This window comes from Hemiscyllium ocellatum, chromosome 18, assembly GCF_020745735.1.
Source record: "Hemiscyllium ocellatum isolate sHemOce1 chromosome 18, sHemOce1.pat.X.cur, whole genome shotgun sequence".
In the NCBI taxonomy this organism is placed as follows: Eukaryota; Metazoa; Chordata; class Chondrichthyes; order Orectolobiformes; family Hemiscylliidae; genus Hemiscyllium; species Hemiscyllium ocellatum.
In genome coordinates this window covers 81,471,786-81,498,879 of record NC_083418.1, presented here as the reverse complement: position 1 = coordinate 81,498,879, position 27,094 = coordinate 81,471,786, and the positions used below count along the sequence as shown (strand labels likewise).

Below are 27,094 nucleotides of genomic sequence, written 5' to 3'. Positions count from 1 at the left end.
CTCAGCAAACCTACATCTTGATTTTTTTGTAATTATTAATCGGATCATAGGTCATCCCTTCATGTGCTATTCAGCTGTTGGCACTTTACTTACATCGTCTGACACTTTTGATCACCTGCACAGACTAGACATTCAGCCTGTCAACACTCCACTAGACATTCAGCCTGTCAACACTCCACTCATGCCATTTGTATTTATCTTTTGACACTTGGAATTATCTTGCCATTATCTCTCTGCACATAAATTCTCTGCCTGTATGGTTCCATCCACTTCACCTGATGAAGGAGCCGTGCTCCAAAAGCTTGTGATTTCAAATAAACCTATTGGACTATTATCTGATGTTGTATGACTTCTGACTTTGCCCAAAATTAAATGTTGCAATAAAATGTGAGGTGTCCACCTTCTTTAATAATTGCAGTCCTTAGGATGTGGGTACACTCACAATGCCCTTAGGGAGGGAGTTCCAGGTTTTTGAAAGTGAAGGAACTGCAATACACTTCCAAATCAGGATGGTGAGTGGCTTGGAGGAGAACAGGCAAGTGATGGTTTTCCCATGATGATTTTCCCATTTATCTGCCACCTTTGTCCTTCTCAGTGATAGAAATTACAGGTTTGAAAAATGATGTTGAAAAAACCTAGATGAATTGTAAATGGAATTCATTACTGCCATTATGCAGAGATTGGTACTGGGTATGAACATTTAAGATCGTGGAGTGCGCCTATAAAGTGAGCTGCTTTGTCCTGGTTAGTATTGCCATCCAAGCAAATAGGAGTATTTACTCAGACTCATGGCCTGTGCAGATGCTGGGCAGGCCGTGGGGAGTCAGTTGATGAGTTATTAGGAATGGCAACATGATAGGAATGCTACAGGATCAGAAATCCAGAGACCAGAATAATACTCTAGTAACAGGAGTTTAAGTTGCATCATGGCCACTCAGATTATTTAAACTGATTAATGCGAAATAAAATGTTAGGTTCAGTAATAAATAGTATTAAACTATCACATTATGCTAGAACCCAACTACTTCACTGAAATTCTACAACTAGGGGTCCTAAACAATGGGTCACAACCCCAATAGGATTATGGAACAAGAATTTAGGATCTTGAGCTCTGAGGAAGAAATGAAAGGAATGAAGACTGGGGAGAGTTTCAACAGCTGTAAAGCTCCTTCAAATCTTTGACTTTCTTCTGTTTATCATTTGTTGAAGGGCCCAATGATTATAACCTGTAATAGTTATAATTTTTTTGAAAACCAGTGAGCCAGTGGTTTTAAATATCCACCTCTCTAATTTTCACTGGATCTCTCAGAATTTGAGACAGAGAGTCATTATGGAGGAAATGTTTATGAAGCATCGTACTATGGGAACAAAATCTATCACCCTCACCCGGTCTAACCTATGTATGACTCTGGACCCATAGCAATGTAACTGACTCTCAAATGTCCTCTGAAATTCCTTAGCAAGTGCTCAGATGGATCAAACCACTTCCACCATGCATACATACAGACTTAGAACAGAAAAATGAATAATGTCTCTCACAAAACATGCCACAGGCACAAACTGTTAACAAACCACTCTAAAAGCTCATTGTTTTCACACATAAATGAGATTTGTCCTTACCGTTCTAGACGTCGCAGGTGCTGAAGGACTGGTGAGTGATACCATCTCCTGGATAGCTAGACGTAATTTTAATCTGTGGAGTGGATTACTGATTCCAATCTCACGTTGTATTTCAGTGTCTGATAAGGCTGACATAATAGCACCACTTTTTACGTTGGCTCTACAAGCTGCTACATACCATGCCGGCATTCCAACCCATAGCTGGAAACAGAACACAATCAGGAAAAGGTTTCTGGTAGGAAAATAAATCCTTTATAAACTGATAACTTTAAGCAATTGTAACCTATGTCATTGAGCTGAACATCCATAGGAGTGTGTTGTACATCGACTACAATGGAGACTAAATATAGTGGGTTGTCAAAACCAAATGTCCACCAATCCCCTACCTTTCCCACCAAGAAATGGAAACAAGACTAGCACTGTTTGTGGTCGGCAAATCTTGTTTCTACTTGTCTGACTTTTCCTCTTGTAAACTCACCAGCCCCCAGTCCATTTATAAAATTTCTGTGTTGACATTTACAATGGAAATTTCCTTTGGTTTGATGCTATTTTCTCTCAGCCACCCTAGGGAATAATGATCTAAAATGCATTCTCAAAGTTTGTTGGAAACAGTCAATTGTAACTGTCTAAAGTGAACTGGCTACATAATGTGAAGCAAGAATAAAAGGTGACAGTATATGACGAATCAAATAGCTGGTTCAAAGGACCAAGACAGAAACATTAGACCTTCTGCCCGACCATTTCTACAGAGAGTGTAAAGTTGTATTTCTATCCTCTTGCCAGGAGTGGCACTGCAGTATATCGGGCAAAAGTGAGGGCTTCAGATGCTGGAGTTCAGAGTCGACAGTGTGGTGCTGGAAAAACACAGCAGGTCAGGCAGCATCCGAGAAGCAGGAAAATCAATATTTCAGGCAAGAGCCCTTCATCAGGAATGATGCTGGGAATCTCCAGGGTGGAGAGATAAATGGGAGAGGGGTGGGGCTGGGGAGGAAGGTAGTTGAGAGTGCAATAGGTCGATGGAGGTGGGGAGGAAAGGGGAAGGTGGAATGGATAAGTGGGAAGGAAGATGGACAGGTAGGACAGGTCATGAGGGCGGTGCTGTGTTGGAAGATTGCAAGTGGAATAAGGTGAGGGGAGGGGAAATGAGGAAACTGGTGCAATCCACATTGATGCCATGGGGTAGGAGGGTCCCAAGGTGGATGAGGTATTCTTCCTCCAGGTGTTGGGTGGATAAGGGAGTGATCAGGACCTGCATGCCCTCGGCAGAATCGGAGGGGAGTTGAAGTGTTCAGCCTTGGGTCACTGGGGTTTGTTGGTGTGGCCGTCCTGGAGATGTCCCCTGAAGTGCTCTGTGAGTAGGCACATTGTCTCCCTAATGTAGAAGAGACCGCACCGGAAGCAACACATGCAGTAAATTACAAGTGTAGACGTGCAAGTGAAACTTTGATGGATGTGGAAGGCTCCTTTAGGGCCTTGGACGGAAGGTAACGGGGGAAAATTTTGCAATTCCTGAGGTGGCAGGAGAAGGTGGGTTGTTGGGCAGGCATGGACCTGATGAGATAGGGAGGGAATGGTCTTTATGGAAAGCAGATAGGGTTGGGGAGGAAAGTATCTCTCTGGTGGTGGGGTCTGTTTGTAGGTGTCAGAAATAGCAGAGGATGATGCAATGTATCCAGAGGTTGGTGGGGTGAAAGGTGAGGACCGGGAGGTTCTGTCCTTGTTGCTGTTGGAGGGGTGGGGTTCAAGGACAGAGGTGCAGGAAGTGGTTGAGATGCATTGGAGGGGAAATTGTGGTCTTTAAAGGAGGCGGCCATCTAGAGTGTTCTGTAGTGGAACTGGTCCTCCCTGGGAGCAGATGTGGGGGAGGCGAAGGGATTGGGAAAAAGGACAGCTTTTTTGCAGGAGGCAGGGTAGGAGGTGTAACCCAGATAGCTGTGGGAGTCTGTGGGTTTATAGAAGATGTTCGTATTGAGTTGGTCATGATTGATGGAGATAGAGAGATCCAGGGAGGGGAGGGGTGTGGTCCAGGTGAATTTAAGGTCAGTGTGGAATGTGTTGGTGAAGTTGATGAACTGTTCAATCTCCTCGTGGGAGCACGAGGTGGTGCCAATGCAGTCATCAATGTAGCGGAGGAAGAGGTGAGGAGTGGCACTGCTGTAACTGCGGAAGATGGATTATTCAATGTAGCCGACAAAGAGATAGGCATAGCTGGGGCCCATGCGGATACCCACGTCTATCCCTTTCACCCCGAGGAAGTGGGAGGATTAGAGTGCCAATGGAAGGGTACCAGTGAGGACATCGGGAGAGAAAGAAACAGAGGGCTTGGAGGCCCTGGTCATGGTGGATAGAGGTGCATTGGGACTGGATGTCCATGGTGCAGATAAGGGGTTGGGGGTCAGGGAAGTGAAAGTCTTGGAGAAGGTGGAGGGCAAGGGTGGAGTCCAGGAAGGTATGTGGGGAATTCCTGGACAGGAGCGGGGAATTGGATTAGATTAGATTAGACTAGATTCCTTACAGTATGGAAACAGGCCCTTCGGTCCAACAAGTCCACACCGACCTTTCGAAGAGTAACCCACCCAGACCCATTCCCCTACATTTACCCTGACTGATGTACCTAACACTACGGACAATTTGGCATGGCCAATGCACCTAAACTGCACATCTTTGGATTGTGGGAAGAAACCGGATCACCCAGAGGAAACCCACACAGACACAGGGAGAATGTGCAAACATCACATAGACAGTCATCTGAGGTGGGAATCAAACTCGGGTCCTTGGAGCCGAGAGGCAGCAATGTTAACCACTGAGCCACCGTGCCACCCATGAATAGGACAGTATCGAGATATGTGGAGATAAATTTGGTGGGGCAGGAGCAGGCAGAGATGATGGGTCAGCCAAGGTCGCCAGGCTTGTGGATCTTAGGCAGGAGGTAGAATCGGGCGGTGCAGGGTTCCCAACTATGAGGTTGGAAGCTGTGGGTGGGAGATCCCCTGATGGGAGATGGTGGTTTGGTGATGGCAGGTGAAGTCGTGGTCGAGGGGGCGATAGTAGAAGGAGGTGTCTTCATCTTGGTGCCTGGCTTCAGCGGTTTAGAGGTCAGAGCACCAAACTCCCACCGCCCCCCGGACCTCGTCTGCTAGCTTGATGGTGAGGTTGGGGTTGGAGCAGAGGGCTGCGCTTTGTGAGGGTGACAGGTTGGAGTGGGTGAAGGGGGTGGACAGGTTGAGGCGGTCAATGTCCCAGCAGAAGTTGGAACTAAAGAGGTCAAGGGCAGGTAACACTAAGTACACCAGTTTGGCATCAGCGTATACAGAACTAAATATTGACAATGATCCATTCAAACCCCTCCTCAGTACCTCCCTAGGTTTTGTATTTAATAATAAATCATCATACAGTCATCAGCACAGAAACAGACCCTTCAATCCAACCAGTCCAAACTGAACATAATCCCAAACTAACCTAGTCTCGATTTGGAGATGCCAGCGCTGGTCTGGGGTGTACAAAGTTAAAAAGCACACATCACCAGGTTATAGTCCAACAGATTTAATTGGAAGCACTAGATTTCAGAGTGCTGCTCCTTCACTAGCTCCGACCTGGTGTTGTGCGATTTTTATCTTTAAACTAGTCCCACCTGGTCTTGCTCCTGGCTCATATCTCTACAAACATTTCCTGTTCATGTACTTATCCAAATGTCTTTTCAATGTTGTAATTGTGCCCACATCCACCTCTCCCTCAGGAAGTTCATTTCATACCCAAACAACCCCGGGTAAAAAAACATCCACGTCTTTTTAAAATCTCTCTCCCCTCAATCTCAAAAGTCCCCATCCTAGGGAGACTACACCTGTAAGTCAGGTTACAGAAAATCAAACTTACAAGTGCATAACTTCAAAATGGAGATTGTTTTTGTCTGTACAACCTGACCCTATTACACCTCTCCTCTCATTTCACTGCACCTGAAGACTGTGCCTGGTTTATCTGCTACAAGACTAACCAGTGATAACAGCATTCTTCTCAAATAATTCAAACTGCATTATCCTTTAATTTAAAATCTGCAATCTCACCTCCAGCCACACGACGACGGTGGGCCCATCCCAGAGTGCAAACGGGAGACCTTGTCTTCGTGCTTCTTCCAACAACTCGGTCCTAAAATACAAATCTCATTAAAAGATTGGATTCATTTCAAATCAGTTCAGCGATTTCATTCAGTTAAAAGCACCATTATTAATCTTTACTTCAGCCATTCAGTCAAAATGAAGTCTTACATAGTTTTAAAACAACTGGAGTATGAAGAGTTTTAAAGAGGCAGTTAGTCCATGCAGATCAAGATGGTTAGACCAATTAAAAACTTGCAGCATGAAATATTCATAGGAAAGCATAAGCAAACTGTTTTTTTGTTAAAAAGCTAAGGATCAGTTAGGGAAAATGAAAACTTATTCCTTCAAGCAGGAATGGTTGGTTAAGTGAAGCTTCACACAGAAAAGTACCATTTTTCTTCAAACAACCATATACTAAATGGTATTGCCATTTCCAGAGAGTTCCAGTTATTAAAGTAATGAAGAAGTCTTAACGTGGTTCCACACTCCGGAAACTTCACCTGGTGTTTGCACAGTGCTGCCCATTGGAAAACATCAGTGCTTCAGGAGTGGTGGGGGCTAGAGACAAAAGCTGGAATGCTGAGCAGTAACTGAGGAGGACGAGGTGTAGAGCTACACACAAATTGGAAAATGGATGTTTGTTCATTGGAGGCATTTGAAAGCAGAAACTCAGACTGCAAGGTGGCCAGGTTTCTGACGACATTATAGAGGGCAGACAGATGCTGGATGGAAGGTGTTATAGACCAGTCCAGATACACCCCCTCAAAATATTTTAAGAAGGTAATCAAGACCCTAACTTATTCTTATTTTAAAGGCAAGCGTAATGTGCCGTGTCCCAGATGCAAATCTACTGGTCAAACTACTTGACATTCAGCAAAACAGAATTTATTCAAACACTTTAATTAAAATACAACAAAAGAACTTAGAATAACCTAACTCTATTAGAAAATTTAAAAGAATAGATACAGTAACTATTACTAATTAACTGCTCCAATATAGTACCATCCCATGAACACATTCAGAGGCAAAAAGGCAAATTCAGAAGGGGAGAGTTTGTCTCACATGCAATCCAGCAGCCAACGAAGAGAACCACCTCCACCTCCCCCCCAAGTTTTGGCTCTAATTGAGGAGGGGGAAAAATAGCTCTTACTTCTTCAAGACCACAACAGCAACTGCTGAAAGCTAACTACAAATCCTTGATCTGTGAGAGCTTGACGACACCCTCTCAGGCTGCTCCTATTGTCCTAACTTTAAAGAAAAATCTAAGGTCTCACAAATTGTTTATCTTCTCATAGACTGCATAGTACCTGTTCCCCCAATCTCTCGCTCTCAAAGAAATCAGGGCAAAATACACCTCCTAAAGCCATAGCATCATCACAAAGGGTTATCTGCAATGAAGCTGAAAAGACAAGGAACAAATGGTAATCCAGTCAGATCAGGACACGCTGAGCAGAAGATCATGGTTATAGATTTTAGACATTAGATAAGACAAAGTTATGAAGTAATGTGAAAAGGATTTTGGAGGAAATACTAAAGCACTTTGGAGCAAGGGCTCCTAATGGCATTAAGATGACAGGAAGTTATTCTGTTCACTGCAGACATGTACATTGACTGGACATGTTTGGGGAGGGCAAATGATGTGACAAGCTCACAAGAATTCCGTGTGAGAAACTGATCCTCAACATTAAATTGAGATGAGACAGAATTTCATAAATAGTAAAGGCTGAGATCTGTATTATTCTACTGGTGAAGGACAGTAACCTTGGTGATAGGATGGCATTGAAAACTCAGCTAAGTTTCCAAACAGACCACATTCATGTGATGCTTATTTTCACTTGCAAGCAAGACCTGAGTCATAAAAATGGTCACTCGCAAGTCCAACAAAAACTTCTTCACCTGGAGTGTTGCTAGAATGCTTTCACAATGGGAAGTCAATAGCATAGATTAACTGAAAATGAAGCTGGATAAATATACAAGGAATACATTGACAGGATTTTGTGAAGAGTAAGAGGAGATTTGTGTGGAGCATAAAAAGTGGAATGGGCCTTAAGGGGCCAACACTGAATTCTCCAATTTCAGATTACCCCACTTCCCATCACCCGAATCCCTTCCCAGCCCCTCCCCTCCATCCTTCTTGTTGACTCTTCCTTCTAGCAAACTACCAGATTCATTCCTCACATCAATCAATCAGTCAGGTCACATCCTCTACCTGTGTTCACCTGTCCCGACCTCACACCTTGTTCTCCCTCACCCTTTTTACCTGAAGCTCCCCTTACACCACCCCCCGACCTGAAGAAGGGTTACATTCAAAACGTTGACTTCTCCACCTCCGGACACTGTGTGGCTTGCTGTGGTCTTCCAGGGTTGATACGATTCAACATCAAATGTCCAAGCAACAACAGTCAGCAAGTGTTCGGTGAAGGGATAAATGTAGGTGGGTTAAATGGATCTGGGTGGGTTGCGCTTCGGCGGGTCACTGTGGACTTGTTGGGCCGAAGGGCTTGTTTCCACACTGTATGTAATCTAATCTTAGAATAAAGGTGCTTTATAGGATAGGGCTTTTAAGATTATTACTTGAAGCTACAAAGTTATAAAGCTAAAATTGTAATAGCTGGAGAAGCTCACCAGGCCTGGCAACATCTGTGGAGAGAAAGTACAGTTAATGTTTCAGGTCCTGTGACTCTTAGTGTCATCACAGTAGAAACACTAACTCTTGCTCTATCTCCACAGATGCTGCCTGGCCTGGTGAGTTGTTCCAGCAATTTCTGTTTTTGCTTCAGATCTTCAGCAGCCACAGTTCTTTGTTTTATTAAAGCTGTCCACTTTTGAAACCATGCATTTCTAACAAAAGATCCCTCTTATATACAAACTGGAACTCAATGGAAATGTTCACATTCTGCATTCAACACATTCCAGAGAGAAACAAACTTCCCATTGGCATCAGAGATTGAAATAGAAATACAGAGCAAACCCACTGCATTCATGAAAGTTAATGATAAATGAACTTACCCTGATTTATTACTAAGGTCATGGAGTGAATAACAACATAAGGAGGGAAAGAAATGAAGAGAAAAAAAAAACTGTGTAAAGCACTAATTTTAAATGAAAAGTAAAATGACATGAGAAAGGAATGGATGATGGGGGTTGTGGGTAGGAGGGGACATTGGGAGAAGCCAGATTTTCTTCTTGATTCACACATTGTTCAAAAGACATTGTCTTTTAAACACTGCCTTCTGTACTGTATGAACTATTTATAATATCACTGCATTTTTAAAAAAAATAACTTGATGCACTGCAGACAAAATACCCATGCATTTTGTACTATTTCAGATAAAACGTTTTGAAAAAAAACTTACTTCTTTTTCAACTTTCTATCTTTTTCTGCTTGGCCAAGTTTACTGAGTCCCAAGGTATCCTGAGGACACGTTTCCATATCAGGTATGCCAGCTATAAAGTTTAAAGTTAAATCATAATGCTGTTCATGGAACTTAGGTTATCTAACTTAATTTCTGCCAAATATTGTGAATTGAATTTCGAATGGTATTTCATACACTCTGAACATAAAAGATCAAAAATATATTAGTAATTTCAAAGGATTTCATCAAGTAGTTACACAATAGCTAGATACAAGTAGTTCACGTGGAGCAGAATTGGGAAACACAACATGAGCATTCATCAAGGGAGGGAGCCTGAAGATCACAAGATTGCGCCGAGATCCAAGACGTTTAAAGGAAGTACGTACACGTTATTTTAAAACAAATTTAATGATTGCTCATTTTTAGAAGCCAATCCCTCAATATAGGTTCCAAATGAATTACAGATCTACAGAATGCAAAGTAAACCTTACATAGAGCAATTAAAAGTGTTTAACATCCAATTTGAATGATTAATTTTCTAATGGTCCTACCTATCACCTAAAGACATCCAATTCATTTTCAGACATTAACATCCTCATCACAATGAAAATTCCATGCACCTTAACTCAAAATCACACAATTATAACTTACTTCTTCAAAGGCAACATTCTAATACTGACATGCAAACACTCATTATTATATCGTGCTGACAAATGGTATTTAAGTATTGCAGTATGTTAGGTAACAAAATACTTCCCAACATTATATTCAATAGTTGCACAAGCTTAGAAACAAATGAAAGCCATGCTAATTTAGTTGCCCCAATAATGAGCAGGAAAAGTCACATGAATCACGAGTGCTGAAAGCCTGGTCCATCACTATTTTCCATGAGGTAAAGTTGAAACAGGTAAAAATGGGCTTCACATTTTGATACTGACAAAACAAGACATCACATTTCTGAAGCATGTACAGAACTTTGATTATCCGAAGGACACGGGAGGGCAGTATGATGTTTGGTTAATCGAATTCCAGATAAATGAATGCCAGATAACAGTTTAGCCGAGCATCGGGACCTTGCAACCTTGCTGGATAATTCAACAACAGGATAACCAAGGTTTCTCTCAATACAAAACTGGAACTCAACTTTTCTTTTGTAGGATGTACAAAATCATTCCTATGTTTCTCTTAAATACAACTTGTACTACTTGTCTCATCAGGAATCAGGATGTTTTATGCCCGGACCACTGATTCTCCTGCTCCTCAGATGCTGCCTGACCTGCTGTGCTTTTCCAATGCCACACTTTTCAACTCTGATCTCCAGCATCTGCAGTTCTCACTTTCTCCTACTTTTCTTATGTTTGGTTAGTCGTAAACATCCTTCTCTCTAGCACTGCAACATCGCCATTGTCATCTCTCCTGCACGGTTACTGGAATTGTTTCCCTTGCATGCTCTCCATGTGAAGGTCACTTTGTCACAATGCTCTCCTGGTCTTTCTTCACACAAGGTGCATATATTTCAGAGCCCCACTGTCAGAATTCTCACCAGTCTAAAGCTTGTTTCCTTGCTGAACTCCAACATTAACTACAAAATCCTTATTTTCCAAATGTCTCCACAGCCTTGCTCTGATCATCTGAGTGACACCCTTGGATGTTATACGCTTAATCCTCGTTATCTGATTATTTACCACCCAGAGGTCCATATACTCGCAAAGTTGGCCCCGACCAGTTTTTTTTGCCCTTTGACTCATTAGGTCTGATCATCTGGTCCTTAGGAGATTTACATTGTCATGGCATCTGCGTTTTTTGTTATCTGTAGGTGTTCTGTGTCCCTATTCACCGTGGATAATGAGGATTTGGTATATCCCTGTTTATTCACTTCATACTTCTCTTTTAGTGACCACATTCCCTGTTTCCTAGATCAAAATCACCTCTTACATCTGCTTTCAAAAATCCAAAAATGATTTTTCTTCAATTCCATCCATCAGTCTGGCACTCGCTAGAATTTACCAACTTTGATTCAAAGCACAGTTGACCTTAATAGCAATCTACTATGCATTCCAAATAAAATACTGCAACAGTTTAGTCTATCAAATTGATAAAGGTGGCAGATTATAGATTTACTCCAAAATGCTGCATTCGAACCTGCAGAGCACATTTGGGAATTAAACCAATTTATCATGAATTATCTAAAATTGCAGAGCAGGACTATCATTCCTCAACATTTTTGTTTATAAAGTGGGGATAAACATCGTATGGCTATTTTAAAAAGATCTCATCTCGGTAAAACCAGATGTTGAATTGCCATGCAATGAATATCAATAGTTATAAACACAGCTTTCAAAATTAACTACTCCACATGGTGACTTTTAAAATCTTTCATATCTAGTCTATAACCAACATGCATTCAAAATTAAATAGGAAAAAAAAGCAATCCGAAAAAACCAAATCAAACCAATATATAAATTAAAAACAATGGTGCAACCTGAACTTGGAAACGTAGCAAGGAAAGTGGGCTAAGATTGATGGACAGTCATTTGGTAAATGAGAAACGAGAAGATAGAAAGGGTAAATTATGAGAATTTAGGGACAAGAGCTACACAGAAATTCAAAGTAAATCAGAAGAACAAAGTATAAATTTAATGATAAAAAGTTGATAATTATTCCAAAGTTTACTAATTGACTTCCAAACCAACCTTGCCCTGTGGGATCTTTGCTGGGCTGCCCAAGCCGACCTTTCTCTTTCTTACCAAACAGGCGCCCAAAAGATGACTTTATGCTTTTCTTTTTGGGAGCTTTGTGAAGAGAATCTTGACTGCTGTTGCTGCTACTGGGATTGCTGACTTGGCCATCCTGTGACCCAGTTGAACTGTGGAAAGCAAAAACAAAGAATTAGTGCCTGCAACATTATATTTATGCACACACACACACACACACACACACACACACAAAAACAATCAACATTCTAAGCCATACTAATATAAAAAACAGAATCATATCTGAAGCAGCCTGGATCCAAAAATGGCAGCCCATGAGAAATTTAAAACTAATTTCAATCAAGACAGACAACTCTGTATTCTTCAAAATTCAAGAGTTTCTAACACTACTTAGTGGCATTTTATCAAAAGGGCATCTCATGGAGGATGTTGAAGGGTGACCTTCGAGAATCATGAGGGATACAGATAAAATGAATGGCAGGTGTGGAGGATTTCAAGACTGGGGTCATATTTTTAAGGTGACAAGAGAAAGATTTAAAAACAAATACGAGGGCCAATTACTTTACACATGCGTGGAATAAACTTCCAGAGGAAGTGGTGAATATGGGTACGCTACAATATTTAAAAGACATTAAGTACGTACATGAATAAGAAATATTTGGAAGGATATAGGCCAAGCGTGCGATAAGGTTCCCCACAGTAGGCTATTGTACAAAATGGGAGGAACGGGATTGTGGGAGATATAGCAGTTTGGATCAGTAATTGGCTTGCTGAAAGAAGACAGAGGGTGGCGGTTAATGGGAAATGTTCATCCTGGAGTCCAGTTACCAGTGATGTATTGCAAGGGTCGGTGTTGAGTCCACTGCTGTTCGTCATTTTTATAAACAACCTGGATGAGGGCGTAGAAGGATGGGTTAGTAAATTTGCAGACGACACTAAGGTCGGTGGAGCTGTGGATAGTGACAAAGGATGTTGTAGGCTACAGAGAAACATAGATATGCTGCAGAGCTGGGCTGAGAGGTGGCAAATGGAGTTTAATGCGGTCAAGTGTGAGGTGATTCACTTTGGTCGGAGTAACCGGAATGCAAAGTACTGGGCTAATGGTAAGATTCTAGGTAGTGTAGATGAGCAGAGAGAGCTCGGTGTCCATGTACACAGATCCTTGAAAGTTGCCATCCAGGTTGACAGGATTGTTAAGAAGGCATACAGTGTTTTAGCTTTTATTAATAGAGGGATCGAGTTCCGGAACCATGAGGTTATGCTGCAGCTGTACAAAACTCTGGTATGGCCACACTTGGAGTACTGCGTACAGTTCTGGTCACCGCATTATAAGGAGGATGTGGAAGCTTTGGAAAGGGTGCAGAGGAGATTAACTAGGATGTTGCCTGGTATGGAGGGAAGATCTTAAAAGGAAAGGCTGAGGGACTTGAGGCTGTTATCGTTGGAGAGAAGAAGGTTGAGAGGTGACTTAATAGAGACATATAAGATAATCAGAGGGTCAGATAGGGTGGAGAGGGAGAGCCTTTTTTCAAGTATGGTGACGGTGAGCACAAGGGGGCATAGCTTTAAATTGAGGGGTATTAGATTATAGGACAGATGTCAAGGGTAGTTTCTTTACTCAGAGAGTAGTAAGGGTATGGAATGCTTTGCTGCAACAATGGTAGATTCGTCAACTTTAAGTACATTTAAGTCGTCATTGGACAAGCATATGGACGTACATGGAATAGTGTAAGTTAGATGGGCTTCAGATTGGTATGACAGGTTCGCGCAACATCGAGGGCCGAAGGGCCTGTACTGCACTGTAATGTTCTATGTTAAGCACAGGCAGGTGGGACTAGATTAGTTTGGAATTTTAGTTGGCATAGACTAATTGGACCAAAATGTATGTTTCCATGCTGAATGAGTCTATGACTCAAATCTAACTACAGGTGTACAATCTTTTATCCGAAATGCACGGCACCAGCTGGTTTTCGGAGTTCAGAATTTTTCAAATTTCAGAATAAATGACAGTTTGATGGTAAAATTTTTAAAAATCTTACCGAACAGCAGACTCACAATGAGTACTATGGGCCCTGAGCCAGAATTGTGGCGTGAGTGTGCTGGGCCTCTCTTACCCCAAATCACATCTGAGTGACATGCATCAGGTGGATGTGGAGTTGGGTTGATTGTGTGCACATCAAACAACTTTGTTAATGAGAAAAAACGTCACAAAAATATTCGGATTTTGGAAAAAGAGTTGTCTACCTGTACCGCCAAACATATTAAACCTTCAGTAAACATTGTCAGCATTGAAATTGTGCTCAAAACACAAAGTTTTGTTCTTAGAGTCAAACACACACTTCTGATCATTATCTAAAACAAATCACTCCTATGAATTTAAATAGTTAATAATGTGAACTGGACATGATTCTGAACTGGCGAGTTTATTGGAATAAAACAATGAATTTGCCACAACATGCATTATTTACAACTGAACATGAACTTCTAATGTTAAAATTATCAATGTTTTAATTTCATTTATGTCAAAAGTTTTAAAATTAGTTTTAATTGACATCCTCATGCTGTTCTAACCAATTTTCTTGAAAATTTAAAATCAATGGTGCAACGTTTAAATATGATCTATTGAGATACCACTTCCTGCTAATGTACATTTTGTGTGTGGTTTTATATAAACATTCTATTCAACTCAGTTGGTATCAAGTGCATGTCAACACTCATGCAATCAAAACACTTTTTTTTTGTTGCTAATAGGTCACCAACAACCCAATACCCATACATGGCCACAGATTCGTTTCCAGCACTGTACTATATTTCTGTAAAATTCACTGATGAAAAAGCAGTGTAGCTGGAGAAAACGATAGCTGCGTTAACTATAACTATTTGAAAAATGGCATTACCTTCTTATGTCCCGAATATCCTCCTGACTGACGGTGTGAGAGGCACCTTGGTGCAACCTGCCCAATTGAATGGACCTTGGTGTGGAAGGTGGGGAGGTTTCACACTTTATTGTCGTTTTGTCTTCCCGAGTATCCTCCTTCTCCAGCTGTGATTATAGATAAGTTGTAAATGAGTCGGCAAAAATAACATTCATTAAATATGATTTGAATATATGAAAAAGCTAACACTATTACATAAACAAAACATTGAGTCAGGTCCACATGGGTTTCACAAGCACGATACAATTTACATCAACATACAACATACACTGGTACAGAATTACCATGGCATAGGAGGCTGCTCTAACTCTTTACAGAAGAGTAAATATTGAAAAACCAAAATTTTAACTTGGATTTTTTAAAAATCATGCAATAACGCTCATCACATAAGATTTATGTCCTTGCAAGAATCTAAACAAAATCCCAAAAATCAGAACATTTCACAGTGCCAAGCAAAGCATTTGTAATATTAGGAAATAGAAATGAGAAAAACAAGCATCAATTTTTCTTTGTATTGTTGAAATATTGTTTGACATTCTGAAATTCTGGATTTTATTTAGACTTTGATGAAGAATACTACAAAAGCTAGGAGTGTGAACATAAAAGTTGGACTTCGCTTGCTTTTGATAATTTATCTCCAATTTACAACTCTGCAAGGATTCACAACTTCATTGTCAGACTGGAAGTTTTAGTTGATTCTTCCCCAGTATGACATAGGCCCAAAATGAACAGAAGAGGGAAAATTAAATTCCATGGCCTTAAATTTTATGATAGAGAGAAGCCTCACTTGGCTTTGCCATGTTCTCAGTTCAGATACAGGATCAGAATGTTGAGGACAGTGTGTTCAAATAAATAGATACAAACATTTTAAAAATCTTGTTTTCTGAATAAACCTAAAGCTTAAGTCAGTTAATAATAGTAAAATTTCTTATTTTACATTGACAGGATTTGGATAAAGGGAAAGTAAATGGAATATATGTTGAAACCTCACTTAAATAACACTGACAGAAGGAAAGGAAGAAGCCACATTACTCAGCGAGGCGATGCTAATTTTTGAAATACTGATTACATAAAATGTCTCATACAACAACCTAATGCCAGGTAATTGAAGTACAATTTTATACATTTACCTTCCTACGATGCTTTCTTAAATCACTAGGCTGACAGACACATGCAAAGAAAAGAGAAAGTCATTAAGAATAAAAAAAGGATTTAGAAGATTATACAAGATGAATGTACATCAGAAATCACAAACAGGAGTAAAAGGGAAGACAGGGTAGATTCTCCATGAACACAGCATAAATTGCATTTATTTCAAAAGGTTTTCATTTCATTCGTTGAGACTAAGTGCTTGTAATGTTTGCAGATGTAGTCTTCAAATGAAATGCATGAAATTTATTCATGACAGAAACTATGAGCTACACCTGGTGATTTATACATCTGGGTTACAATTGCTGCAAAGCACCCAGTCTTGATTCAGCCACCAGCATTGAAATCTGCAGAATAGTACAGACTTCAATAAATAACTGACTTTGTTCTATTTGGCAGGTCTATGCAGAAACATTAAAGACTAATTTTCCCCAATATGACAAATGTATACTTTTATTTTGTGTTGGTATGTTGTTTACATTCAGTGGCTTTGTCAACCTGTTTCATCTTTCAACCAATAAATTTGCAATGGCAAGCAGAGTCTGGTCTTGACATTCTAGACTGAGCTACTAAAATATTACAGTTTGATCAACATCTCAAATGTACTGATGAGTTACTATGAACCAATATGGAAACTACATCTTTTATTTTCCTTAGGATAATGCTTGTATTTTTGCAAATAACTCAAAACCAACATTAGGAAACAAATATTTGCAAGTCATACCAATGCAAAGTATAACTACAGAATGGAAAACTCCACACTGACAAAATGCACCAATTAAACAGAAAAAAACTCAAGGATTGCTTTTTTTTGGATAAGTGTTCAAACTGAATTTATTGGTATAGCTGTGTTAAAAATAAAGTCTGATGAGAAATGGAACATTGGATAGAAGTGCTGGAAGTAACTAAAACTTTGACAGAGAGAAAAAACAGGAATGGAAGATGAACTGCAATGTAGAAAGAACAAGAAAATGGTGACAAGAAAAAATACATCACACCACCAAACCCTGAAAGGGAAATCCATTACAGTATTGCATTAATCAAATAATTTACCCTTAGCTCTGAAAGTCATCTAGACACCTCTGACTTGTGATATGGGCCTCATAATCAGGAAGGATGTATTGGCCCTGGATCACGTTCAGAGGATGTTCACGAGAATGGTCCCAGGAACGAAAAACTCAACACGAGAAACTTTTGAGGAATGTGGGTCTATATTCGATCGAATTTAGAAGTTGAAGGTGGTGGTGGTGGTGGGGGGATCTAATTGAAACCTACAGAATACTGAATGGCCTGGACAGAGTGGATGTCGGGAGAACGTTTACATTGGAAGGAGAGACTAGGAGCCGAGAGAAGGAGAGAACAAAGAGAAGGAGAAACTTCTTCTGTCAGAGAGTGGTGAATCTATGGAATTCGATGTCACAGGAGGCTGTGTAAGGTCAGGTCATTGAGTGCATTTAACATGGAGATAATAAGTTCTTCATTGTCAAGGGAATCAAGGGTTAAGAGAGAAAGCAAGAGAATGGGGTTGAGAAATTTATCAGCCATGACTGAATGGCCTAACTTTTGCTCCTATCTCTTAGGGTCTCATGACCACATAGTTGCTAAATCATTACCTAGTCAATTCTTGAGGTAACTTCTCATTGGAAAACAACCTTGCAGCAGGCATGGACGGGTTGGACCGAAGGGTCTGTTTCCATGCTGTATTTCTCTAGTCTCTAAAAGCGACAAAGCTCAACTTCACTTACTGAACACGGAATGATAATGACACTGGATTAGTAAACCACGGACTCAGGCTCAAGCTCTGGGGACACAGGTTCAAAACGCATCATGACACCAGGTGCAATTTCAAGTTTAATTTCTAATGTCTACAATAAAAAGCTGGTTTCAGTAATGATGACCAAGAAGCCAAAGTAACCACCACAAAAATTATTCCTGATTCACAGAGACATTAGAGGAAATGCTTACATGTGAATCATGGCCCACAGCAATGTGCTGGACTCTTAATTGTTCTTTGAAATGGCCTAGCAAGCCACAAAGCTCAAAGACAAACAAATGCTGAAACAAAATCAGAAACTGCTGGAAAAATCCAGGTCTAGGACAGATTACACAATTCACATTTTCTGAGATGCTTTCTGGTCCATGTGTATTGATACTCAGCGTGACTATAGGAGGTACAGAAATGTACAGCACGGAAACAGACCCTTGTGTCCAACTTGCCCAAGCTGACCAGATATCCCAACCCAATCTAGTCCCATCTGCCAGCACCTGGCCCATATCCCTCCAAACCCTTCCTATTCATACACTCATCCAGGTGCCTTTTAAATGTTGCAATTGTACCAGCCTCCACAACTTCATCTGGCAGCTCATTCCATACATGTGGTTAGTAAGTTTGCAGATGACACCAAAATTTGTGGTGTAGTGGATAGCGAAGGAGGTTACCTCAAGAGTTTAACACAATCTTGATCAAATGGGCCAAGGAGTGGTAGGTGAAGTATAATTTAGATAAACCTGAGGTGCTGCATTTTGAGAAGGCAAAACCGGGCAGGACTTGTACAGTTAAATGGTACAGCCCTGGGGAGTGCTGCCGAACAAAGGTACATAGTTCCTTGAAAGTGGAGTTACAATAGATAGGATAGTGAAGGCAGCGTTTGATATCCTTTCCTTTATTGGTCAGTGCATTAAAGTGCAAAGAGGAGTTGGGAGGTCATGTTGCAGCTGTACAAGGTATTGTTTAGGCCACTTTTGGAATACCATATTCAATTATGGTCTCCCTACTATAGGGAGGGGGTTTTGAAACTTGAAAGGGTTCAGAAAAGATTTACAAGGATGTTGCTAGGGTTGGAGGATTTGAGCTCTAGGGAGAGGCTGAATAGGCTGAGGCTGTTTTCCCTGGAGCGTTGGAGGCTGAGGAGTGATCTTAGATTAGATTAGGTTAGATTAGTTACAGTGTGAAAACAGGCCCTTCGGCCCAATAAGTCCACACTGACCCTCCGAAGAGCAACCCACCCAGACCCATTCCCCGACATTTACCCCTTCATTGAACAATACAGGCAAATTAGCATGGCCAATTCACCTAACCTGCACATTTTTGGACTGAGAGGGGAAACCGGAGCACCCGGAAGAAACTCACACAGACACGGGGAGAAAGTAAAAAATGAGGTCTGCAGATGCTGGAGATCACAGCTGCAAATGTGTTGCTGGTCAAAGCACAGCAGGCCAGGCAGCATCTCAGGAATAGAGAATTCGACGTTTCGAGCATAAGCCCTTCATCAGGAATAAGAGAGAGAGAGCCAAGCCGGCTGAGATAAAAGGTAGGGAGGAGGGACTAGGGGGAGGGGCGATGGAGGTGGGATAGGTGGAAGGAGGTCAAGGTGAGGGTGATAGGCCGGAGTGGGGTGGGGGCGGAGAGGTCAGGAAGAGGATTGCAGGTTAGGAGGGCGGTGCTGAGTTGAGGGAACCGACTGAGACAAGGTGGGGGGAGGGGAAATGAGGAAGCTGGAGAAATCTGAATTCATACCTTGTGGTTGGAGGGTTCCCAGGCGGAAGATGAGGCGCTCCTCCTCCAGCCGTCGTGTAGTTGTGTTCTGCCGGTGGAGGAGTCCAAGGACCTGCATGTCCTCGGTGGAGTGGGAGGGGGAGTTAAAGTGTTGAGCCACGGGGTGATTGGGTTGGTTGGTTCGGGCGGCCCAGAGGTGTTCTCTGAAGCGTTCCGCAAGTAAGCGGCCTGTCTCACCAATATAGAGGAGGCCACATCGGGTGCAGCGGATGCAATAGATGATGTGTGTGGAGGTACAGGTGAACTTGTGGCGGATATGGAAGGATCCCTTGGGGCCTTGGAGGGAAGTGAGTGTGGAGGTGTGGGCGCAAGTTTTACATTTCCTGCGGTTGCAGGGGAAGGTGCCGGGGGTGGAGGTTGGGTTGGTGGGGGGTGTGGATCTGACAAGGGAGTCACGAAGGGAGTGGTCCTTGCGGAACGCTGATAGGGGAGGGGAGGGAAATATATCCTTGGTGGTGGGGTCCGTTTGGAGGTGGCGGAAATGGCGGCGGATAATACGTTGTATGCGCAGGTTGGTGGGGTGGTAGGTGAGAACCAGTGGGGTTCTGTCTTGGTGGCGGTTGGAGGAGCGGGGCTCAAGGGCGGAGGAGCGGGAAGTGGAGGAGATGCGGTGGAGGGCATCGTCGATCACGTCTGGGGGGAATCTGCGGTCCTTGAAGAAGGAGGCCATCTGGGTTGTGCGGTGTTGGAATTGGTCCTCCTGGGAGCAGATGCGGCGGAGACGAAGGAATTGGGAATATGGGATGGCGTTTTTACAGGGGGCAGGGTGGGAGGAGGTGTAGTCCAGGTAGCTGTGGGAGTCAGTCGGTTTATAATAGATGTCTGTGTTGAGTCGGTCGCCCGAGATAGAAATGGAAAGGTCTAGGAAGGGGAGGGAGGAGTCTGAGACAGTCCAGGTGAATTTCAGGTCGGGATGGAAGGTGTTAGTAAAGTTGATGAACTGTTCAACCTCCTCGTGGGAGCACGAGGCAGCGCCGATACAGTCATCGATGTAGCGGAGGAAAAGGTGGGGGGTGGTGCCAGTGTAGTTGCGGAAGATGGACTGTTCCACATATCCTACGAAGAGGCAGGCATAGCTGGGGCCCATGCGGGTGCCCATGGCAACTCCTTTAGTTTGGAGGAAGTGGGAGGATTGAAAAGAGAAGTTATTCAGGGTGAGGACCAGTTCAGTCAGTCGAAGGAGGGTGTCAGTGGAAGGGTACTGGTTAGTGCGGCGGGAAAGGAAGAAGCGGAGGGCTTTGAGTCCTTCGTGATGGGGGATGGAGGTGTACAGGGACTGGATGTCCATAGTGAAAATAAGGCGTTGGGGACCGGGGAAGCGAAAATCCTGGAGGAGGTGGAGGGCGTGGGTGGTGTCCCGAACGTAGGTGGGGAGTTCTTGGACTAAAGGGGACAGGACCGTGTCGAGGTATTGGGAGATGAGTTCGGTGGGGCAGGAGCAGGCTGAGACAATGGGTCGGCCGGGGCAGGCAGGTTTGTGGATTTTGGGCAGGAGGTAGAAACGGGCGGCGCGGTGGTAGTTTGGCGCACTGACCTGTACACCGCTGAAGCCAAACGCCAGCTCGCGGACGCCTCCTCTTATCGCCCCCTTGACCACGACCCCACCTCCCACCACCAAACCATCATCTCCCAGACCATCCAGGACCTCATCACCTCAGGGGATCTCCCATCCACCGCCTCCAACCTCATAGTCCCACAACCCCGCACCGCCCGTTTCTACCTCCTGCCCAAAATCCACAAACCTGCCTGCCCCGGCCGACCCATTGTCTCAGCCTGCTCCTGCCCCACCGAACTCATCTCCCAATACCTCGACACGGTCCTGTCCCCTTTAGTCCAAGAACTCCCCACCTACGTTCGGGACACCACCCACGCCCTCCACCTCCTCCAGGATTTTCGCTTCCCCGGTCCCCAACGCCTTATTTTCACTATGGACATCCAGTCCCTGTACACCTCCATCCCCCATCACGAAGGACTCAAAGCCCTCCGCTTCTTCCTTTCCCGCCGCACTAACCAGTACCCTTCCACTGACACCCTCCTTCGACTGACTGAACTGGTCCTCACCCTGAATAACTTCTCTTTTCAATCCTCCCACTTCCTCCAAACTAAAGGAGTTGCCATGGGCACCCGCATGGGCCCCAGCTATGCCTGCCTCTTCGTAGGATATGTGGAACAGTCCATCTTCCGCAACTACACTGGCACCACCCCCCACCTTTTCCTCCGCTACATCGATGACTGTATCGGCGCTGCCTCGTGCTCCCACGAGGAGGTTGAACAGTTCATCAACTTTACTAACACCTTCCATCCCGACCTGAAATTCACCTGGACTGTCTCAGACTCCTCCCTCCCCTTCCTAGACCTTTCCATTTCTATCTCGGGCGACCGACTCAACACAGACATCTATTATAAACCGACTGACTCCCACAGCTACCTGGACTACACCTCCTCCCACCCTGCCCCCTGTAAAAACGCCATCCCATATTCCCAATTCCTTCGTCTCCGCCGCATCTGCTCCCAGGAGGACCAATTCCAACACCGCACAACCCAGATGGCCTCCTTCTTCAAGGACCGCAGATTCCCCCCAGACGTGATCGACGATGCCCTCCACCGCATCTCCTCCACTTCCCGCTCCTCCGCCCTTGAGCCCCGCTCCTCCAACCGCCACCAAGACAGAACCCCACTGGTTCTCACCTACCACCCCACCAACCTGCGCATACAACGTATTATCCGCCGCCATTTCCGCCACCTCCAAACGGACCCCACCACCAAGGATATATTTCCCTCCCCTCCCCTATCAGCGTTCCGCAAGGACCACTCCCTTCGTGACTCCCTTGTCAGATCCACACCCCCCACCAACCCAACCTCCACCCCCGGCACCTTCCCCTGCAACCGCAGGAAATGTAAAACTTGCGCCCACACCTCCACACTCACTTCCCTCCAAGGCCCCAAGGGATCCTTCCATATCCGCCACAAGTTCACCTGTACCTCCACACACATCATCTATTGCATCCGCTGCACCCGATGTGGCCTCCTCTATATTGGTGAGACAGGCCGCTTACTTGCGGAACGCTTCAGAGAACACCTCTGGGCCGCCCGAACCAACCAACCCAATCACCCCGTGGCTCAACACTTTAACTCCCCCTCCCACTCCACCGAGGACATGCAGGTCCTTGGACTCCTCCACCGGCAGAACACAACTACACGACGGCTGGAGGAGGAGCGCCTCATCTTCCGCCTGGGAACCCTCCAACCACAAGGTATGAATTCAGATTTCTCCAGCTTCCTCATTTCCCCTTCCCCCACCTTGTCTCAGTCGGTTCCCTCAACTCAGCACCGCCCTCCTAACCTGCAATCTCCTTCCTGACCTCTCCGCCCCCACCCCACTCCGGCCTATCACCCTCACCTTGACCTCCTTCCACCTATCCCACCTCCATCGCCCCTCCCCCTAGTCCCTCCTCCCTACCTTTTATCTCAGCCGGCTTGGCTCTCTCTCTCTTATTCCTGATGAAGGGCTTATGCTCGAAACGTCGAATTCTCTATTCCTGAGATGCTGCCTGGCCTGCTGTGCTTTGACCAGCAACACATTTGCAGCACGGGGAGAAAGTGCAAACTTCACATAGACAGTTGCCTCAGGCAGGAATTGAACCCGGGTCTCTGGCGCTGTGAACTTTATAATATCATGAGAGGCATGGATAGGGTGTATAACTGGGGTCTTTTCTCCAGGTTAGGGGAGTACAAAACAAGCGGGCATAGATTTAAAATGAGAGGGGAAAGATTTATAAGGGACCTAAGGGTTAATTATTTTCATACAGAGGGTGGTGCATGTATGGAATGAGTTCTAGAGAAAGTGGTGGAGGCTGGTACAATTACATTTAAAAGGCATCTGGATGGGTATATTAAGATGAATATGTGCCAAATGCTGGCAAATGGGACTAGATTAATCTAGGCTATCTGGTCAGCATGGATGAGTTGGACTGAAGGATCTATTTCCATGGTATACAGCTCTCTGACTCCATGAACTGAGAGTGAATGGTATGAAAACAATTATCAACATTTCAAAGGCAGAAGGATCAAACTTTGGGCATGGACCACATCAAGTATATAATTAAGGGTGACCAAATGGCTCAGCGGCCATCACTGCTGCCTCACAGCAACAGACACTCAGGTTCAATTCCAGCCTCAGGTAACTGTCTGTGTGGAGTTTGCACATTCTCCCCATGTCTGCCTGGGTTTCCTCCGGCACTCCAGTTCCCTCCCACAGTCCGAAGACGTGCAGGTTAGGTGGACCTGCCATGTTAAATTGTCCTGTAGTCTCCAGGCGTATGCAGACTATGTGGGCTATGGGCTGGATGGCTTCTTTATGCACTATAGGGAATTTATGATTTGAGAGAGTTTGGAGAAGATTTGTAGCTCAGGTTTATGATCTAATTATCTGACAGCACATCTCCTTAAGGAGAAATGTAGCATTCTGAATCAGTGGTGATGAGTACAATACAGCTGTTGGGTTTGGTACAGAATCCTTAATAAGGTTTATACCAACATTATTCTCTGCAATAAACAACACTGCATTCTCTAATGAACAAAGCACTTGACATAACTACAGTCAGACATGAATGATTAAAACAGCAGATGCACATTATTTAAAGCTGAGCAGTATTCACACATTTCCCACTTTGTTGTTTTACAAACAGCAAAATATCTGCAGACCTGGAAAAGAAGTTGGGACAAAATATTAGCTGCTCAGGACACAGGCCTCTTCTACAGAATGTATACTAATTGACTGCTTTCCAGGGGACCTCCACTCGGTTGGCTTGCAGACCTCTAGCTTCCAGTGCTCCACTCCCATTCAGTTTCCTATCAGTTCCAATGAAGGTCGACACAGTTCAAGAACATAGAACATAGAAAGATACAGCGCAGTACAGGCCCTTCGGCCCTCGATGTTGCGCCGACCGAATCCTACCTAACCTACACTAGCCCAATAACTTCCAAATGCCTATCCAATGCCCGCTTAAATGACCATAAAGAAGGAGAGTTCACCACTGCTACTGGCAGGGCATTCCATGAACTCACAACCCGCTGTGTAAAGAATCTACCCCAACATCTGTCCTATACCTACCACCCCTTAATTTAAAGCTGTGTCCCCTAGTAACACCTGACTCCATTAGCGGTAAAAGGTTCTCAGTGTCGACCCTATCTAAACCCCTAATCATCTTATACACCTCTATCAAATCTCCCCTAAACCTTCTCTTCTCCAATGAGAACAGCCCCAAGTGCCTCAGCCTTTCCTCATAAGATTTTCCTACCATTCCAGGCAACATCCTGGTAAACCTCCTCTGCACTCGTTCCAATGCCTCCACATCCTTCCTATAGTATGGCGACCAAAACTGCACACAATACTCCAGATGAGGCCGCACCAGAGTCTTATACAGTTGCAACATGACCTCAGGACTCCGGAACTCAATTCCTCTACCAATAAAGCCCAGTACACCATATGCCTTCCTCACAGCACTATTTACCTGGGTGGCAACTTTCAGAGATCTGTGTACATGGACACCAAGATCCCTCTGCTCATCCACACTACCAAGTAGCCTACCATTAGCCCAGTAATCCATCTTCTTGTTACTCCTACCAAAGTGAATGACTTCACACTTAGCTACATTGAATTCCATTTGCCACATTTCTGCCCAGCTCTGCAACTTATCTATATCCCGCTGTAACCTACCACTTCCTTCCTCACTATCCACAACTCCACCGACTTTTGTGTCATCCGCAAACTTGCTTACCCAGCTTTCAAGCCCTTCCTCTAGATCATTTATAAAGATAACAAAAAGCAATGGTCCCAAAACAGATCCTTGTGGTACACCGCTAGTAACTGCACTCCAAGATGAACATAGTCCATCAACTACTACCCTCTGTATCCTTCCAGCCAGCCAATTCCTAATCTAAACCTCTAATGTATCCTCAATGCCATACCTCCGTAGTTTTAGCATTAGCCTACCATGGGGAACCTTATCGAACGCCTTACTAAAATCCATATACACAACATCTACTGCTTTACCCTCGTCCACTTCCTTAGTCACCTTCTCAAAGAACTTAATAAGGTTTGTGAGGCACAACCTGCCCTTCACAAAACCATGCTGGCTATCCTTGATCACGTTATTCCTATCCACATGTTCATAAATCTTATCCCTTACCATTCTCTCTAAGACTTTGCCCACCACTGAAGTCAGACTCACTGGCCTTTAGTTACTAGGGCTATCCCTACTCCCTTTCTTGAACAAGGGGACCACATTCGCTATCCTCCAGTCCTCTGGTACTATTCCCGTTGACAATGACGACATAAAAATCCAGGCCAATGGCTCTGCTATCTCCTCCCTAGCTTCCCATAGGATCCTAGGGTAAATGCCATCAGGCCCAGGAGACTTATCTATTTTCATCCTTTCCAATATTCCCAGAACCTCTTCCCTGCATATTTCCAGGCCATCCATTCTAATCATTTGTGACTCCATATTCACATCAGCAACAGTGTCCTGTTCCTGAGTGAATACTGATGAAAAGTATTGATTTAGTGTCTCTCCAATCTCCTCCACCTCCACACACAACTTCCCACTACTATCCTTGACTGGACCGATACCTACCCTAGTCATCCTTTTATTCCTGACATACCTATAGAAAGCCTTTGGGTTTTCCCTAATCCTACCAGCTAAAGACTTTTCATGTCCCCTTCTCGCTTCTCTTAGCTCTCTGAGAGATCTCCTTTAATTAGGCACTTAGCATTCTTGACTAAAATCCAAGCGCAAAAGTCTCAAATCATAACTTGTGGGCGTGTTTTGGATGGAAGCTGCTGGTACTTTTGTTCTGCACTTCCCACAAACATCCCCTCTAAACACATCTTTAGGATAGAAGTTATGTCTCTCCCTATTCATTCGGCAGCTTGTCTATTTGTAAATAAATTACCTCAAAGGCAAACAGTCAGTAGGGGATGATCCAAGGAAGAACAAATTCATTTTTGGTGAAGATATACTTTCTGATCCTGAATTTTTTATTTGAAGAATTTGGAAATACTGAGAAATGCAGGTAATTTTTCTGTAGTGTCATGGTAGCGTTCTTGTGCAACCCCACATTGTAGAAAAATCATTCTTTAGAAACAGCATCTAAAATGCTGGCAATGTAATGGTGTTACAGCCAAAACACGCTTTAGAAGTTCAGGCTTTAGAGACAATATCTCCAATTAGTCAATCGTATTACAGTGAATTCACGTTAACAAAACAGACGTTAGAGCACAATAATGGTCTTTAAAGAATGCTCTTGATGGATTTTGGATGTTATGGATTTTCTCAACTACTCATAGTGGAATTTGCCACAGCTGTCAAAACGTGATCAGTTTTCAGAATAGATTGCTGGTTGCAGATCTGCCTGAACTTGGAAACTCTTGTTTCAGCCTTGTTTTCAGCTTTTTAGTTAGACCATCGACCTGGAAGGGCAACGCCTCAAGGAAGTGTGTGCAAGTGAAATTACATTGAACTAACAGCTTGGCAAAGGTATGCTCTCTCCCAAGTGTCCTCTTCATTTGACTGCATGCCTAATGTCCCCTGTTCCGTCTTGCATTACGACCCCTTTCGTCATTAAATCTCTCATTTTCCAATCAATCATACAACTTCCCTTTGTCCAT

General features: G+C 43.6%; 1 protein-coding gene across 9 annotated transcripts in view; it reads right to left on the bottom strand.

Moving 5' to 3' along the window:
- Nucleotides 1–27,094, bottom strand: part of LOC132824518 (liprin-alpha-1-like) — a 230,080-nt gene that overhangs the window by 44,303 nt on the left and 158,683 nt on the right. For 5 of the 9 annotated variants that reach the window (XM_060839129.1, XM_060839135.1, XM_060839131.1 and 2 more), the window contains exons 16-21: nucleotides 14,682–14,827; nucleotides 11,764–11,936; nucleotides 9,071–9,161; nucleotides 8,724–8,735; nucleotides 5,682–5,763; nucleotides 1,621–1,821 (exon numbers count right to left, since the gene is read on the bottom strand). In XM_060839129.1, the coding sequence (XP_060695112.1) occupies nucleotides 1,621–1,821; nucleotides 5,682–5,763; nucleotides 8,724–8,735; nucleotides 9,071–9,161; nucleotides 11,764–11,936; nucleotides 14,682–14,827 (705 nt within the window). The remainder of the gene's footprint in view (nucleotides 1–1,620; nucleotides 1,822–5,681; nucleotides 5,764–8,723; nucleotides 8,736–9,070; nucleotides 9,162–11,763; nucleotides 11,937–14,681; nucleotides 14,828–27,094) is intronic. The other 4 variants (XM_060839133.1, XM_060839138.1, XM_060839137.1 and 1 more) reach the window with 1 other exon arrangement.